Source organism: Salvelinus sp. IW2-2015, linkage group LG18, assembly GCF_002910315.2.
Source record: "Salvelinus sp. IW2-2015 linkage group LG18, ASM291031v2, whole genome shotgun sequence".
NCBI classification, from domain to species: domain Eukaryota; kingdom Metazoa; phylum Chordata; class Actinopteri; order Salmoniformes; family Salmonidae; genus Salvelinus; species Salvelinus sp. IW2-2015.
This window is the reverse complement of record NC_036858.1, coordinates 25,865,476-25,883,247: the sequence shown is the minus strand read 5'-3', so window position 1 is coordinate 25,883,247 and position 17,772 is coordinate 25,865,476. Positions and strand designations below refer to the sequence as shown.

At 41.8% G+C, this 17,772-nt stretch overlaps 1 protein-coding gene across 1 annotated transcript in view; it reads right to left on the bottom strand.

Annotated features, from left to right (window-relative positions):
* prom2 (prominin 2) overlaps positions 1 to 17,772 on the bottom strand; it is a 40,031-nt gene that overhangs the window by 10,041 nt on the left and 12,218 nt on the right. The window contains 5 exon segments of the mRNA XM_070448397.1: positions 1,228 to 1,291; positions 2,022 to 2,142; positions 5,537 to 5,742; positions 7,434 to 7,498; positions 12,102 to 12,428. Of these exon segments, the coding sequence (XP_070304498.1) occupies positions 1,228 to 1,291; positions 2,022 to 2,142; positions 5,537 to 5,742; positions 7,434 to 7,498; positions 12,102 to 12,345 (700 nt within the window). The 5' untranslated portion in view covers positions 12,346 to 12,428.

Sequence of the window (17,772 nt, the reverse complement as noted above, 5' to 3'; positions counted from 1 at the left end):
GGGCTTCACAGGCAAGGATATTGCTGCCGGTAAGATTGCACCTAAATCAACCATTTATCGGCTCATCAAGAACTTCAAAGAGAGCGGTTCAATTGTTGTGAAGAAGGCTTCATGGCGCCCAAGAAAGTCCAGCAAGCYCCAGGACCGTCTCCTAAAGTTCGGGGCACCACTAGTACAGAGCTTGCTCAGCAGGCAGGTGAGAGTGAATCTGCACGCACAGTGAGGCGAAGACATTTGGAGGATGGCCCGATGTCCAGAAGGGCAGCAAAGAAGCCACTTCTCTCCAGGAAAAACATCAGGGACAGACTGATATTCTGCAAAAGGTACAGGGATTGGACTGTTGAAGACTGGGGTAAAGTCATTTTCTCTGATGAATCCCCTTTCCGATTGTTTGAGGCATCCGGAAAAAAGCTTGTCCGGAGAAGACAAGGTGAGCGCTCAGTCCTGTGTCATGCCAACAGTAAAGCATCCTGAGACCATTCATGTGTGGGGTTGCTTCTCAGCCAAGGGAGTGGGCTCACTCACAATTTTGAACATAGCCATGAATAAAGAATTGTACCAACACACCATCCAAGAGCAACTTCTCCCAACCATCCAGGAACAGTTTGGTGATGAACAATGCCTTTTCCAGCATGATGGAGCACCTTGCCATAAGGCAAAAGTGATAACTAAGTGGCTCGGGGAACAAAACATCAATATTTTGGGTCCATGGCCAGGAAACTCCCCAGACCTTAATCCCATTGAGAATTTGTGGTCAATCCTCAAGAGGGACAAACAAAAACCCACAAATTCTGACAAACTCCAAGCATTGTTTGTGCAAAAATGGGCTGGCATCAGTTAGGATGTGGCCCAGAAGTTAATTGACAGCATGCCAGGGCGGATTGCAGAGGTCTTGAAAAAGAAGGGTCAACACTGCAAATATTGACTCTTTGCATCAACTTCATGTAATTGTCAATAAAAACCTTTGAAACTTATGAAATGCTTGTAATTATACTTCAGTATTCCATAGTAACATCTGACAAYTATCTAAAGACACTGAAGCAGCAAACTTTGTGAAAATTAATATTTGTGTCATTCTCAAAACTTTTGGCCACGACTGTATACAATCATGTCTCTCTATGATGCTTGAGGATACTTCAGAACAGATTTCCAAATGTAAAATCATTTGGAGCTGTTTCTTTTGCCTGTTCGTGAACCCTGATCTCAAAGCTCAGGTACAGTACTTACCATTGAGGCTTCTGGTAACCTCATCTACTGTCTTATTGCTCTCTATCAGCACACTGTCAATTTGCTGATGAGACACAGGAGACAAACACACTTAGACACAGGAGAGACGACAAAAAGAAGAGAAGACATAAACTTGCACTCCCTCAAACACATTTAAATAGAAAGACAAACTATGCACCGAAACATCAAAGCCACTTCCGATTTACCACACAACCCTGCCCGACCATTAGCTTATCCCTCTCTTCCCTCCCCCTCTCTACATCCTCTCTTCCCCTCTCTCCCTTTCTCTGAGTCTCTCCGATTCAGAGGGGTTGGGTTAAATGCAGAAGACACATTTAAGTTGAATGTATTCAGTTGTACAACTGACTAGGTATCCCCCTTTCCCTTTCTCTCTCTGCCTTCTCCCACCCTCATGTCCCATCTCCCTCTGTTGTATCAGATACAAGTGTTCACAGTGCAGACAAACAATTTTTTTTAACTTTTATTTAACTAGGCAACTCTCTCTCTCTCTCTCTCTCTCTCTCTCTCTCTCTATCTTCTGTTGTGTGTCAACAGAAGATAAGTGACATGCCATCCAAGTAAATTATTACAGGATACTTAACAGAAGAGAATATGGAATGTTTTTAATAAATGTGTGTAACCATTCAAAAATATCCAGTTGCTACTTTTAGCTATATCTATTGTTTTATAAACCAAAAAACTAAACTGGTCTTACTTCTACTTCATTTATTATTTTGGTTTTCCCTTCTGAAAATAATAGGAACGTTCTCTCTCACACACACACACACACTTACCTGTGGGACAGCGGTGAGGTAGGTTTGGAGGTTGTCCAGGTTATTGTTGAGTTCTACAGAGCTGTCCTCGACACTCACTTTCAGTAACTGGTTAGTGAAGAACATGCAGATGTTCCCTGCACTACACACACACACATAAGCACACACATACACACATACATGAATGCACYCACACAAACACACAGAAAATGTAGTTTGTTTCACTTCATATCCAAATACACTCCCCTCTACATGTATTTGGACAGTGAAGCTAAACATTATTATTTGGCTCTATACTCCAGCATTTTGGATTTCAGATCAAATGTTTAATATTAAGCAACAATACAGAATGTACCTTTTATTTGTGAGTATTTTCATACATAACAGTTTTGCCGTTTAGAAATGAAAGCACTTCATGTATCTAGTCCTCCCATGTGAAGAAGTTTGGACAAATTCACTTATAGGGTATTAAAGTAGTCAAAAAGGTTAGTATTTGGTCCCATATTCCTTGCACGCAACAACTACCTCAAACTTCTGACACTACAAACTCATTGAATGCATTTGCAGTTTGTTTTGGGTTATGTTTTGCCCAATAGTATCTGAATGGTGAATGATGACTGGAGTCATTTTCTTTCTAAGTGAGTGGATAAGATGGTTGTAAATGAATCATGATAAGGCCATAATTAAGAAAAACCATGAATGAGTAAGAAAGCTACAGAGGCTACAACAAAACATGCAAACCTACAACAAAACAACAAAACATGCATTACCAATAACATGGGAGGTTTGGATTTTTGGAGGGTATGAGCTTTGTTCCTCTGTAACCTTATCACTCATCAATATTCACGATCCATCCATGATTATCCATAATCAGGGTAGCATCCACAAGAATGTAGAACACATGAACCTTCTATTCTTACTTACGATAAAAGTGACTCCAAAATGGCACACAAGACATCGAAAACTCAACCAAAACAAACCACAAATGCATCCAATAAGTTTGTAGAGTCATAAACTTGGTTTAGTCATTGTGTGCAAAGAATATGGGACCAAATACTAAACTTTTCCCTACGTTAATACACAATAATTGAATTTGTCAAAATACTTAGGATTTCTTCAAATGGGGGGTCTAGATACATAAAGTGCTTTCATTTTTAACTTCTTATGGCTGCGGGGCAGTATTGAGTAGCTTGGATGAAAAGGTGCCCAGAGTAAACTGCCTGCTCCTCAGTCCCAGTTGCTAATATATGCATATTATTAGTATATTTGGATAGAAAACACTCTGAAGTTTCTAAAACTGTTTGAATGATGTCTGTGAGTATAACAGAACTCATATGGCAGGCAAAAACCTGAGAAAAAATCCAACCAGGAAGTGGGAAATCTGAGGTTGGTCGATTTTCAACTCAGCCCCTATCGAATACGGGTCACTTCCTAGGGCTTCCACTAGATGTCAACAGTCTTTAGAACCTTGTCTGATGCMTCTACTGTGAAGTGGGGCCGAATGAGAGGGGATTGAGTAAGGTCTACCATGACCTGAACATGCGCTGACCATGCGCGTTCATGTGAGAGCGAGCTCTGTTCTATCGCATTTCCGAAGACAAAGGAATTCTCCGGTTGGAACATTATTGAAGATTTATGTTAAAAACATCCTAAAGATTGATTCAATACATTGTTTGACATGTTTCTACTGACTGTAACAGAATTTTTTGACATTTCGTCTGCTTTTAGTGAACGCGCTTCGTGACTTTGGATTTGTTTACCAAACGCACTAACAAAAGTAGCTATTTGGACATAAATGATGGACATTACCGAACAAATCAAACATTTATTGTGGAACTGAGATTCCTGGGAGTGCATTCTGATGAAGATCATCAAAGGTAAGTGAATATTTATAATGTTATTTCTGACTTCTGTTGACTGCACAATATGGCGAATATATTTTTGTCTTGATTGGGCTCTGAGCGCCGACCTCAGATTATTGCATGGTCTGCTTTTTCCGTAAAGCTTTTTTGAAATCTGACACAGTGGTTGCATTAAGGAGAAGTGGATCTAAAATTCCATGTATAACACTTGATCTTTGATCAACGTTTATTATGAGTATTTCTGGAAATTGATGTGGCTCTCTGCAAAATCACCGGATGTTTTTGGAACTACTGAACATAACGCACCAATGTATACTGAGATTTATTTATATAAATATGAACTTTACCAAACAAAACATACATGTATTGTGTAACATGAAGTCCTATGAGTGTCATCTGATGAAGATCATCAAAGGTTAGTGATTAATTCTGCTTTTTGTGACTCCTCTCTTTGGCTGGAAAAATGGCTGTGTTTTTCTGTGATTTGGTGGTGACCTAACATAATCGTTTGTGGTTCTTTTGCTGTAAAAGCCTTTTTGAAATCGGACACTGTGGTGGGATTAACAACAAGATTACCTTTAAAATGGTATAAGATACTTGTATGTTTGAGGAATTTTAATTATAAGATTTCTGTTGTTTGAATTTGGCGCCCTGCACTTTCACTGGCTGTTGTCATATCGATCCCGTTAACGGGATTGCAGCCATAAGACGTTTCTAAACGGTAAAACAGATACGTATGAAAATACCCTAAAAATACCCTGCCTTATACAGTACCAGTCAAAAAAAGGGGTTTTCTTTATTTTTACTATTTTCTACACTGTAGAATAATAGTGAATACATCAAAACTATGAAATAACACATATGGAATCATGTAGTAACCAAAAAAGTGTTAAACAAATCAAAAAATATTTTTGATTCTTCAAAGTAGCCACCCTTTGCCTTGATGACAGCTTTGCACACTCTTTGCATTCTCTCAACCAGCTTCACTTGGAATGCTTTTCCAACAGTCTTGAAGGAGTTTCCGCATATGCTGTGCACTTGTTGGCTGCTTTTCCTTCACTCTGCGGTCCAACTCATCCCAAACCATCTCAATTGGGTTGAGGTCGGGTGATTGTGGAGGCCAGGTCATCTAATGCAGCACTCCATCACTCTCCTTCTTGGTCAAACAGCCCTTACACAGCCGGGAGGTGTAAGGGCTATTCATCTTAAGAAAGCTAGGTGGAACAACCACATATTACAGTCATAGTAAGTAAAATGTTCCTCAATAATGTAGCTATGATGGTGATATTAGTTTATGATGGTGATGCTGGTATACTGGTGARCAAGCTGGTGTATGGTGGTCCAGCATGGTCTAGCTCAGGGATGGGCAACTTTGATGTGGTTGGGGCCCACAGAAAATATGAACTCATCATGAACGGCTGTAGTGGCTTGTGGGTCTGCTTACCCACATGTATACCCACACATGCAGTCAGAGCCGGCCCTAGCATTTTGGGGGCCCTATGTGATATTTTGGCCACCAGCAAAACACTGCGAAGGCTGGTCAACACGAAAACACAGTGAATGAACCATGAAAGCACAACGAAGGAACTTCGAAAACACAGCGAAGGCTGGTCACCAGCAAAACCACCACCTATGCTGGTCTATGCTGTTTTTTTCAGGGTGGCACACACTTACAGTATGACTAGTGTTGTGAGTAGTGTAGCCCAGTATAATCCTCTCCTGTGACAGTGGACAGCTTTAGTCTGTTCCTGGTACATGTGTCCTCCACAGTGTCCACAGCAGCGACAGCAGGCCAGGCAGAACCCCACCAGGGGCATAAGGATAATGTACACGATCCCTATAGCAGCACACACTAGGAAACCAACTTCATAGAGAAGGACCTGAGGAGATTCATACATACACACACACACAGGTTAACACACAGAGATACACACACACACACACACAATTAGTAGGGTGCCTTACATAAAGCTCTCCCAGGTTACTGCCTAAAGGGTAACTTAGGAGGGAGTGTCTGTGGCTAGTAAAAAGAGCTTAACTTGACACACACCTCTGCCACACACACAGACACACACACACACACACACACACACACACACACTGTAAAAAAAGGTTGTCCTGCTCCTCTCCTCTCTACCTAACTTCCCCTCAAGGTCCCATCAGTTTCTCTTAAGTCCCATTAGTTTGGCTGCTCAGGCTACCTAAGATATCCCTCACCCATTATAGCCCTGCCATTCCCAACCAATCAGAGCACTTGCTCAGGCTACCTAAGATATCCCTCACCNCTGCCATTCCCAACCAATCAGAGCACTTGCTCAGGCTACCTAAGATATCCCTCACCCATTATAGCCCTGCCATTCCCAACCAATCAGAGCACTTGGAAATGCACATCTGGACACTGCAAGCGCCCAGGTCAGAGTGTTATCGTTGTCCGAAGGGAGAAGACGCATGTTTCTGAGGACTTTTTATTGTCGACAGTAACAGGAATGTCTGAATGTTGTGGGTGCATCGAAATGTAAGGTGCAGGGGTGTTCTATTGTGGTTTTTACATGCTGTATAACAATAGGTCATTACCACTAATTACTTCATGTTACTTTGATACGTTTCAGCCATATGATCTACTGTATGGCTGTTAGTATTATTTCATGTTAGAGTTGCCAATGCTGCTTTGCGTATTGTTTATTGTATGTAGTATTATTCTGTACTGCCATAAGCATTATTATTGCATTGGTTGCACAAGTACTTTTGCAGAAGTGGTTTAATTGTTGTATTGGTAAGCATAGTCTTTTGCATGCACATGCTAACACAGCATTTTCCATAGTGGCCTTTATTAAGGTGTTTTATTGAGCTGCCATGGGCAAGCTTCTCGAGTCATCCCAGACAGTTCTTGGAGCTTCCTCATGCACAGATGAATTCACAACCTTGTGGTGCCAGGCCAGATCAGGTGTCAGCCTGGCAGATTCTCATACAAGGCTGAAGAGAGAGGGTGCCATAAATCTGGACTCTGTAAATCCAAGTAATTAGTTTCTCTCTCTCTCCAAGAGGTGAATGTTTAAGTTTATGTTTATATTGATGCTGTGTTTATAGCCCTTTATAGACATGTAAGGGTAATGCCATTTGCCATTTATTCATGTACATATGTGTATATTGCATAGTTATAAACATTAATTAATACTGTTTACATGTGTGCATATCTTTGTCTTATAGAACCACAACAATAAGATTCCAAGTCCTTCGGGTTACTAAAATCATATAAACATCCTCAAATGGAAACAGCTGTGTCTGTGTGGTGGTGACTATCAAGAGTACAATGATGGGCCTCAACATCATGTTCTAACCGGACAGCACTATAGAGGGCAGAACCAAACTAATCAGTTATAAGTATATAGCGGGTGAGGGAATTCACAGCCCACCGCTCAGACGGGTGAGGGCATACCAGCCAACCGTTTTTACGTGGTCCTTCTAGACGGATTTAGAGACTAACAGTTTTTTTTACATGGTCCGTAGTTTCTCTGGATTTAGCGACCAAGTTATGACACACACACARYTGCACACATCCATCTTTTCTTACCTCATTGATGGTCTTCTTGTCATCGTATATATTGCCCCCTTTCTCCACTAATTTAACCAGCAGATCTAGGAGAGAAGAATGGAGAGGGAGAGAAAGAAAGGAGGAGGATCTGGATGTGTTTGTTTTTTATGACCATGTTTTTCTTTCTGCTTGCATTCTGTATTTATATTTTGATGTGTGTTTTTTCTTTCATTTATGTAATTCAGGGTTCATCTGTAAAATAGACCTTGGTCTCAGTATGACTCCCTGATGAAATAAAAGGTTAAATTAATTTTTTTAATTAAACATCAGCCAACATTCAACCAATAATGATTGGATATCACCACAAAAATATATTCAACATATTAACATCATCTGGCTTGTTCATGTGAGAGGATCTGACCTCACACTGTCAAAGGCTGTATGGAGATCAGGTGTCACATTTTACATCAACCCTCTGATCTCTCTCTCTCGCAGGTAGCCTAGTGGTTAGAGCATTGGGCCAGTAACCGAAAGGTTGCTGGATCGAATCCCAGAGCTGACAAGGTAAAAATCTGTCGTTCTGCCCCTGAGCAAGGCAGTTAACCCACGCCGAAGACGTGGATGTCGATGAAGGAAGCCCCCCACACCTCACTGATTCAGAGGGGTTGGGTTAAATGCGGAGACACATTTCAGTTGAATGCATTCAGTTGTACAACTGACTAGGTATCTCTCTCATTCCCTCTCACTTTCTCTCGCCCTCAGTTTCTTCATCGCCCTCTCTCTCTCTTTCCCTCATTCTCTCTAACAGTGAGATCTCACACCTTCACAATACAACAATTACTCTCTATCATTATTTAATTTACTTGCAGAAATCAAACCTACTGTATGTTCTTTAGATGTAACCTAGGTTCAGGATCAGGAAACCATTAGTAACCATACCAGGGATGTGAGAACTGAGACTACCACACTGTTCCTACTCCACTGTCTTGTCTAACCCTGCACTTATGGCCGGTTATTGTTCACACAACACCAGCTGGCATTGTGAAGAGAAACTTCAGAGGAGCTCTATCGTCTAGGTGGGAAAGAGGAAATACCGCTTTCTTATAGTCTCTCTCCATTTCTTTATTAATCTCCTGAAAGCAGATACCCAGCTGGCGTGCCATAAGACGTGTTAAAGCCCCAACTGGTACACTGTCATGTGCGTTACTTAGGGAACAGAATAGTAATCCACTTCTGAATCCTGATACCCAGGCATTCAGCCATAGAGAGAAAGGGATAGAGAATGACAGAGGGAGGAGGGTGTACCCGCCTCCACTAGGGAGCTTAGCCCACTCAGTTTTTGTTTTATGTCCCTATATTAAAAATAGCAAAAAAGTTCCAAATGATTGACTGACAGGTTGGTGAAAAATCTGTATCTCCCTGCACAATGGACAGAGTGCGCTGAGGTGTGTAGGGGGACTATGGAAAGCCACTTGGGGCAGGTTATGTATGATCCCTTTGGGTTTCAATAAAAGCTGGGGAAAAGGCTCCATCTGTGGTAGGCTAAGTGAATAAAGTGATACCGRTCCGCCTGTAATATTTGATTTATAAGGGCGGGGTCAAGTTTACCATTGAAGCAGCTTCACTCAACTCTGTCTCACACCCCACACCACTACAGAATTTATTTAGCTTCTTATCCAGCTGTAAAAAGCGTTAGTGTTATTAGCCTTCGCCTATTTAGCTAGCTCGAACCAGCTAATCTGCCACTGCCACAATGGATATCATAAATTGGCTGCGCCAAAGTACCCAAACAAAGCCAATGGAGAGCAATGAGCAGCAGTATCAAACCACCGAGGCCGCTGCCAAGCCCAGCAGCGATGATGTTGCCGAGCTCCAGCTAGCTCCGAGTGCAGAGCCTTCCCTCTCTTCCACAAATGCCGCCAGGATAATGGCTCCACAGCCCCCTCCACAGCCGACTGTTCCTGACGATCTTGGAACAGAGGAGCAAGCCCAGGTTAGCCTAGAATCCTACCATAGCCTAAGGTTATCTATTTTAAAACGTTCGTTTAATAGCAACTGGTTCATAGGAAGAGAGTGGCTGGAATACTCGGTTACTGCAGATGCAACATTTTGTTTCCCACGTCGAAAGTTCTGTGTTGGGTCCAATGCTAACGCAAACAAGGCCTTCGCCCAAGTCGGGTATTCTAACTGGAAGCATGCTATTGATAGTACCAAAGGATTCTCTGGGCACGCATCAAACAAAGAGCGTTTGAAATGCACTGCATTGCGAGTACTGAGATGTCAACACTTGTTAAGAAATCGCATGTATGTGTTTCGGCGACTGTTGACATTATTGAATGTCTTGTTTCAAACCAGCAACCACTGAGGAGGTATTGGACGCAATAGAGTCAAGAGGAGAGGGGGGCAGTATACTTTTTCTGTCCATGATGGAATATACTCTCTGAATAGACAAGGTTAGTTTTAATACAAATCGTTCTTTAGTGTGTAGAGTGCTGTCCATGGTGCCGATAGAGCGGAGCGGAGATTTTGCGCCAACCTGTTACTTATTGGTCAAAAGCATTTGAACTTTTATGTTTATTGTGGTATAGCGTGATATAAGCAGAATTCAATATAATTCCAACGCAATATCCCAAATGATGCCCCAGGGTATAGCTACAGATCGTATGTTTAATCAAATAACTAGACAATCTATTAGGGTTTTCGTGGTTGTAAATGGAACTGTACATATTGGAAACTTGTTTATGGTAGTCTGGCCATTGCTTAAATGATTACGTGTGTCGAATTTGATTTACAGAAGTGTATTTTGCCGTATCACAACGTGTTGCTGAACTCATGAGCGAGCTGCATTATATTCCATGTTTGAAGCGGGAAATTATAGCCCTGTTTATTTGGGAAGACAACTGTGCATGGCTGCATTCCGCTGTAGTAGGCTGTTTTGGTTATTTGGATCTCCATTCGCATTTTTTTTACTGTGTCTGTTTACTGTTAATGTAACTAGCCTAAATATAGATTGTGTCATGCCTTTATCGATCTGACATTTTGTTTTACTAGGCCTACTATTACTTGATACCACTGTTTTGTTCAGTTCGCATTCATTCGTTCGTTCACATTCGCAGTGTCGGTATTCTACGTCAAACTGCTATTCAGTATTTTTGTTTGCATGCATGAATAACTAGGCTACTACTTTCAGCGTTTCGTTTGCATTATTTTGGTAAGACAGCTATTACAAACAACCTATCTATCTTGTAGCCTGTATTCTTTACCAAAACAGCCTTACTTTAGTGTGTACGGCACTAGGCACTGTCCATTGTTCTGATATAGCGCAGCGGAGATAGGTTGTCACGAAATCTGTAGCCTGACTGTCACTTCAAAAGCACTCAATGATCTTGGAGCCTGGGCATTTGAACTTTAGGTTTATTGTAGTATAACGTGATATAAGCAGAATTCAATATAATTCCAATGCAAGAACCCCCAAAATGTTGCCCCCTCGCCGATTTCAATTGCCCCATTAGTCACTTTATCCTGGACCCAGATATACAGTACCAGTCAAAAGTTTGGACACACCTCTTTAGTTTTACTATTGTAGAATAATAGTGAAGACATCACAAAACTATGAAATAACACATATGGAATCATGTAGTAACCAAAAAAGTGTTAAACAAACCAAAATATATTTTAGATTTTAGATTCTTAAAAGTAGCCACCCTTTGCCTTAATGACAGCTTTGCACACTCTTGGCATTCTCTCAACCAGCTTCACCTGGAATGCTTTTCCAACAGTCTTGAAGGAGTTCCCACCTATGCTGAGCACTTGTTGGCTGCTTTTCCTTCACTCTGCGGTCCAACTCATCCCAAACCATCTCAATTGGGTTGAGGTCTGGTGATTGTGGAGGCCAAGTCATCTGAAGCAGCACTCCATCACTCTCTTTCTTGGTCAAATAGCCCTTACACAGCCTGGAGGTGTGTTGGGTCATTGTCCTGTTGAAAAACAAATTATCGTCCCACTAAGCGCAAACCAGATGGGATGGCGTATCGCTGCAGAATGCTGTGGTTGCCATGCTGGTTAAGTGTGCTTTGAATTCTAAATATATCACAGACAGTGTCACCAGCAAAGCACCCCCACACCATCACACCTCCTCCTCCATGCTTCACGGTGYGAACTACACATGCGGAGATCATCCGTTCACCTACTCTGCGTCTCACAAAGACACGGCAGTTGGAATCAACATTTTCAAATTTGGACTCATCAGACCAAAAGGACAGATTTCTACCGGTCTAATGTCCATTGCTCGTGTTTCTTGGCCCACACAAGTCTCTTCTTCTTATTGGCATCCTTTAGTAGTAGTTTCTAAGCAGCAGTTCAACCATGAAGCCTGATTCATGCAGTGTCCTCTGAACAGTTGATGTTGAGATGTGTCTGTTACTTGAACTCTATGAAGCATTTATTTGGGCTGCAATTCTGAGGCTGGTATACTTAAATATGCTCTATGCAGAAATCCCTCTGCAAATGGGTGAAAGCCCAGGTATTTATATGAGATTTACATAGTGGCTACACACACCTGGCTAGGTCAAAATGAGCTCAATATGATCAAAACACTGCTGTAGAAAAGCAGCGTTGTCCGATTATGCTACAGTTTCTTTTACTATGGCACCCTATTCCCTTTATATAGTACACTACTTTTGACCAGATGTATGCACCGAGACTGACCTTTGGGGAAGGGGTTGGGCTGGACGGTGTGGAGGAAGGACTGGACGACCCCGGACATGAAGCCTGTGTCTGCTCCTGGGATTGACTGGTACTGTGTTTGGATCAGGTTCAAGGGAGAGACTCCCTTAGGACAGGTGGCAGGGAGAGGCAGGGCCAAGCTGGACCCCAGCAACAGAGCCCCGATCCAGGCCAACACCACCCTGGCGCAGCCCCCCAACCTCCAAACACTCCTACATGCTCCCATCACTGCAACTAGAGATAGGACTGGAAGGTGGGCTAGGGTAAGGCTGGAGAATGTAGAGTGGCACTATCTCTGTATTGATGGGCCTGCAAACACAAAGCAGAGACATTGGGGTGGGAGTGGAAACACACAAGTAAAGAGATTGTTGTGAAAGGGTGCAGGCACTGGAAAGTAAATGCATTCATATTGTAATTGTAAGAAAACTAGCATTGAGGTAAACCATAAATGTGACCACAAGTGAAGCCGGTTTCCGGTTCCGGTGACATGCATTGATATGCCTTATCGTTTCTTTCTATTGCAAAATTATTGTTTTCTAAAAATGTAAATTGTTAACCCCATATTAAGGTGTAGGACTTTAACATAAAAAATTTGCAGGTCTTTTTGGCTCCAGCAGATAGCATAATCTGCCCATCCACAATTCACCTGTGTGAACATGGCGCCTTTCACCAGACAACAGAAAGAGCTGGCCGCTACTATCCGATAGATTGTTCGTAAGGAGATTATCTCTGCCCTCGATTTGCAATTAAAACCTGTAAATGAATCACTCACATTGCTCTCTTCTAAAGTGGATGCCTATTCAACTAAAGTGTAAAGTCTGGAGAAGGTGGCCCGTGAGGCTCCGTGACCTGGAAACAGCGCGAGCTTTAGCTCTACAAATCTACAAAAAGATCAAACGGAATCACTTGAAATTCATTCCCGTAAATTCAATGTGCGGGTTAAAGGACTTGAAACTTGCGTGGAAGCAGGCAACCCAACTTCATTCATGGGAAATATTTTCTATTAACTGTTCGGGCAGGAGAAGTTGGGTTCCATGCCGCTAATTAACATTGTGCACCACGCGGTCCTCTCCGGAATGGTTCTCGCTGTATGATTGTACAAACGAATCCACAGTTTTGAAGTCAAACGGCAAATTGTTCGCCTTGCAGCAGAATCGGGATCTCTGACCTACGCGGAGAAGAGGATCAGCATCTACCCAGACTTGAGTGCCGAACTGCTAAAACGGAGGGTGACCTACAATGAGCTGAGATCCCAGCTATGCAAGCTAAATCTGAGATGTGGCTTCATCCAACCGGTAAAACTCATCTTGACCTTCCAGAACACAACACACTGCCAAAGAAAGCTAAACACTTCTAGAATCACCTCAAAACTACATCAAACCTAACACACAAGCGGACGAGTCGACAGATGGAACCACATTATGACTGGCTCAATATTCAGGTATGCTATCCATACACTCACACACCCCAGCTCTCAGCATTAGACAATGAGGACCCTTTAAGTGGATACAAGGAACATTATTACAATTATTGCTGAGTATTGGACTTTGTTATTACAGGAGGACATTAACACAGTGATGACACCACGCCGATTAAAGAACAATGGACAATATATTGATTGAGGTGTCACACGGTYTCACTCCTGTACTCCCTGTTCACCCACGACTGCATGGCCAGGCACGACTCCAACACCATCATTAAGTTTGCAGACGACACAACAGTGGTAGGCCTGATCACTGACAACGACGAGACAGCCTATAGGGAGGAGGTCAGAGACCTGGCCGGGTGGTGCCAGAATAACAGCCTATCCCTCAACATAATCAAGACAAAGGAGATGATTGTGGATTACAGGAAAAGGACCGAGCACGCCCCCATTCTCATCGACGGGGCTGTAGTGGAGCAGGTTAAAACTTCTTGTCAATAGGGGGGGCGCCATTTCGACTTTGTAAAAATTCGTTCCCAAATTAAACTGCCTCGTACTCAATTCTTGCTCGTACAATATGCATATTATTATTACTATTGGATAGAAAACACTTTCTAGTTTCTAAAACCGTTTGAATTATATCTGTGAGTAAAACAGAACTCAAGTTGCAGCTAACTTCCTGTCAGGAAGTGAGAAATCTGAAATCGATGCTCTGTTCCAGGGTCAGTTTATTAAATTGCATGTGATCTATGAGTCGACATTGCACTGGCATACGATTTCCCCTAGATGTCAGTAAGCAGTGGAATTGGAATGGTGTGCTAGGCAGATCTGAGGCCATATAAAGGCTCATGGAACCGGGGTGCACTCTTTTCAACGTTCGTCATGGCGCAAAGGAGGACCTCAGGATCGCATTCTGAAAAGCTTCGTTAAGCCTTAGATATATCCGGCTTTGATTTATTCGATATAGGTGTTAAAGACATCATAATGTAGTTATTTTAAACCGGAGTTATATCAGGATTATATCAGATTATTGCGGTTTTCGGATATTTTCTTTGTCCTGCGTTATGAAGAGTTGGCACGTCTGGGCCACATAGCTATGTTTGCTGCTAATTCCTAAGTTGAAGACGGCAATCTACAACCGAGCAACGATGATTCTGGACAAAGGACCACTTGCACAAGATTCTGATGGAAGCTCATCAAAAAGTAAGAACTATTTATGATGTTAATTCGTTTTTCTGTTGAAAAAGTGTAAAAAAACTATTATTCGCCATTAATTTTCGGTGCGGTCTCGCTTTAGCGCACGCTGTATGTTCGTAGTAACGTTAATTTTAAAAATCTAACACAGCGGTTGCATTAAGAACTATGTATCTTTCATTTGCTGTCCCAACCTGTATTTTTTAGTCAAGTTTATGATTAGTTATTGATTAGATTAGGTGCCTCTTCCAAGATTTTCTCCGACATTTTGTTTGCAGCTTGGGCTACTATTCTTCATTGTATAAACCACGATTTGTTGCCGCTAATATGCACCATTTTCAAAACAAACAATATATGTATGTGTAATATGATGTTATAGGACTGTTCATTCTGAAGAAGTTTGAGAAGGTTAGTGAAAAAATTAAATTCTTTTTGCTGGTTTATTCGTTATCGCTACTGTTGGCTCTGAATATATGCTGTTGTGTGGTTGGCTATTGTAGTAAGCTAATATAATGCTAAATTGTGTTTTCGCTGTTAAAACACTTAAAATATCTGAAATATATGCTGGATTCACAAGATCTTTCTTTCACTTGCCTGTACGCTGTGTATTTTTTCATATGTTTTATGATGTGTTATTTAGGGGTCGATTTCACAGTCTTGCTGTTAGTTATTCTCAGTTGCCTTTGGTGAGTATGTTGTGATTGGTGGCGCTGCAATGTAAAACTATGATTTATTTACCTGAAAGTATCACATTTTTCGAACAAAAACATATGCATCTACAATTAATTGTTATTCAGAACTCGTCCAAATCTGATGAAGTTGTTTCTTTGGAGTGACTATTTTATCTTATTGTCGAATTTGTGATAGCTACCTATGCAGTAAAAAAATGGTTAAAAAAAAAAGTTGGGTCTTTTGCTATCGTGGTTAGCTAATAGAAATACATATTGTGTCTTCCCTGTAAAACATTTTAAAAATCAGAAATGATGGCTGGATTCACAAGATGTGTATCTTTCATCTGGTGTCTTGGACTTGTGATTTCATGATATTTAGATGCTAGTATTTACTTGTGGTGCTATGCTAGGCTATGCTAGTCAGCTTTTTTACTGATGAGGGTGCTCCCGGATCCGGGATTGTGACCAAGTAGAGGTTATTAAGAGCTTCAACTTCCTTGGTGTCCACATCACCAACAAACTAGAATGGTCCACAAACACACCAAGACAGTCGTGAAGAGGGCACGACAAAGCCTATTCAGGAAACTACAAATATTTCGTATGGGTCCTCAGATCCTCAAAAGGTTCAACAGCTGCAACATCAAGAGCATCCTGACTGGTTGCATTACTGCTTGGTATGGCAACTGCTCGGCCTCCAACCGCAAGGCACTACAGAGAGAAGTACGTACGGCCCAGTACGTCACTGGGGCTAAGCTGCCTGCCATCCAGGACCTCTACACCAGGCGGTGTCAGAGGAAGGCCCTAAAAATAGACTGTTTACTCTGCTACCGCATGGCAAGCGGTACCGGAGCGCCAAGTCTAGGTCCAAAAGGCTTCTCAACAGCTTTTATCAACCAAGCCATAAGACTACTGAACAGCTAATCAAATGGCTACCCGGACTATGCATTGTGTCCAGCCACCTATTTTTTTWAAACTTAAACTGCACTGTTGGTTAAGAGCTTAAGAGCTTGTAAGTAAGCATTTCACTGTAAGGTCTACACCTGTTGTATTCGGCGCACGTGACAAATAAACTTTGATTTGATTTGACTGTGGCTTCCTTGTGGAGTTACAACGCATTGAATCTCTACATGGGCAAAATATGGCAATATAAATTGGAAGTTTATTCCCCTACTATTTTTGCTACTGGTAATGAAAGATGGCCAGTCCCATGTGGGCTACCATACAATTGCTTTTATTTAATTATATATATATTTTTATTGCTGGCCCCCTTTGTTTCGAGCAGGCTATTGAATCTATCTCCCGGGGAGGACTTTGCCTACAGGCCACTATGAATTAGTGTGAAGATTGTAGACTGCATTTCTTTCACATAGCCTCCTCTTTTTATTTTCTTATTCTTTTGACATAGTATGGACATTGTCGACGTTTAATTCAATAAGACAAAAACTGTGAAAGGAGAGTTGAAAATAAAGAGAACGGAGGGCCAGAAAAGTAATGTTTGGAAAGTATTTGGTGAAGTGGTAGGAGGATGATAACAGATAACACTATGTTATGTGTGATGATTGTGAGGCGCTATACAAATTCGACAGTCACAAGACAGGACTTCAAATAGGCCTATGGCATGTCAAGGGAACTGTAGATTGTTTAGCTAGGTAAAATTCAAACTGTAAAATTCAAACTGCTTGAAAGATGTTGGTATTACAGACTCAGACAGGGAGAGGTTGAAAATGTCAGTGAAGACACTTGCCAGTTGGTCAGCGCATTCTCGGAGCACACGTCCTGGTAATCCGTCTGGCCCTGCGGCCTTGTGAATGTTAACCTGTTTAAAGGTCTTACTCACATCGGCTGCGGAGAGACAGTCGTCCGGAACAGCTGCTCTCATGCATGTTTCAGTGTTAACTTGCCTCAAAGCGAGCATAGAAGTAATATAGCTTGTCTGGTAGGCTCATGTCACTAGGCAGGTCTCAGCTGTGCTTCCCTTTATAGTCTGTAATAGTTTGCAAGCCCTGCCACATCTGACGAGCGTCGGAGCCGGTGTAGTACTATTCGAACTTAGTGCTGTATTGATGCTTTGCCAGTGTGATGATTCATCGGAGGGCATAGCAGGATTTCTTCCTGTTGAATCTGCAGACGTGTTGCTGTGCGTTTTGTTGCTGTGCGTTTTGCTGCCAACTTTACTTTACTTTGCTAGCTGACAACTTTACGTTTTTTTTGTTTTGTTTTTAATTACCGTTTATATTTTTAGTTTTTCCATCGCAACTTTTTTCCCTCATTCAACTTTTTCACTCCGGACGCTTTATCTGGACATGGTTCGTCAACACCTTCAACAGCCGAAGCTAAGTAGTAACATTAACATGATGTCTTCTAA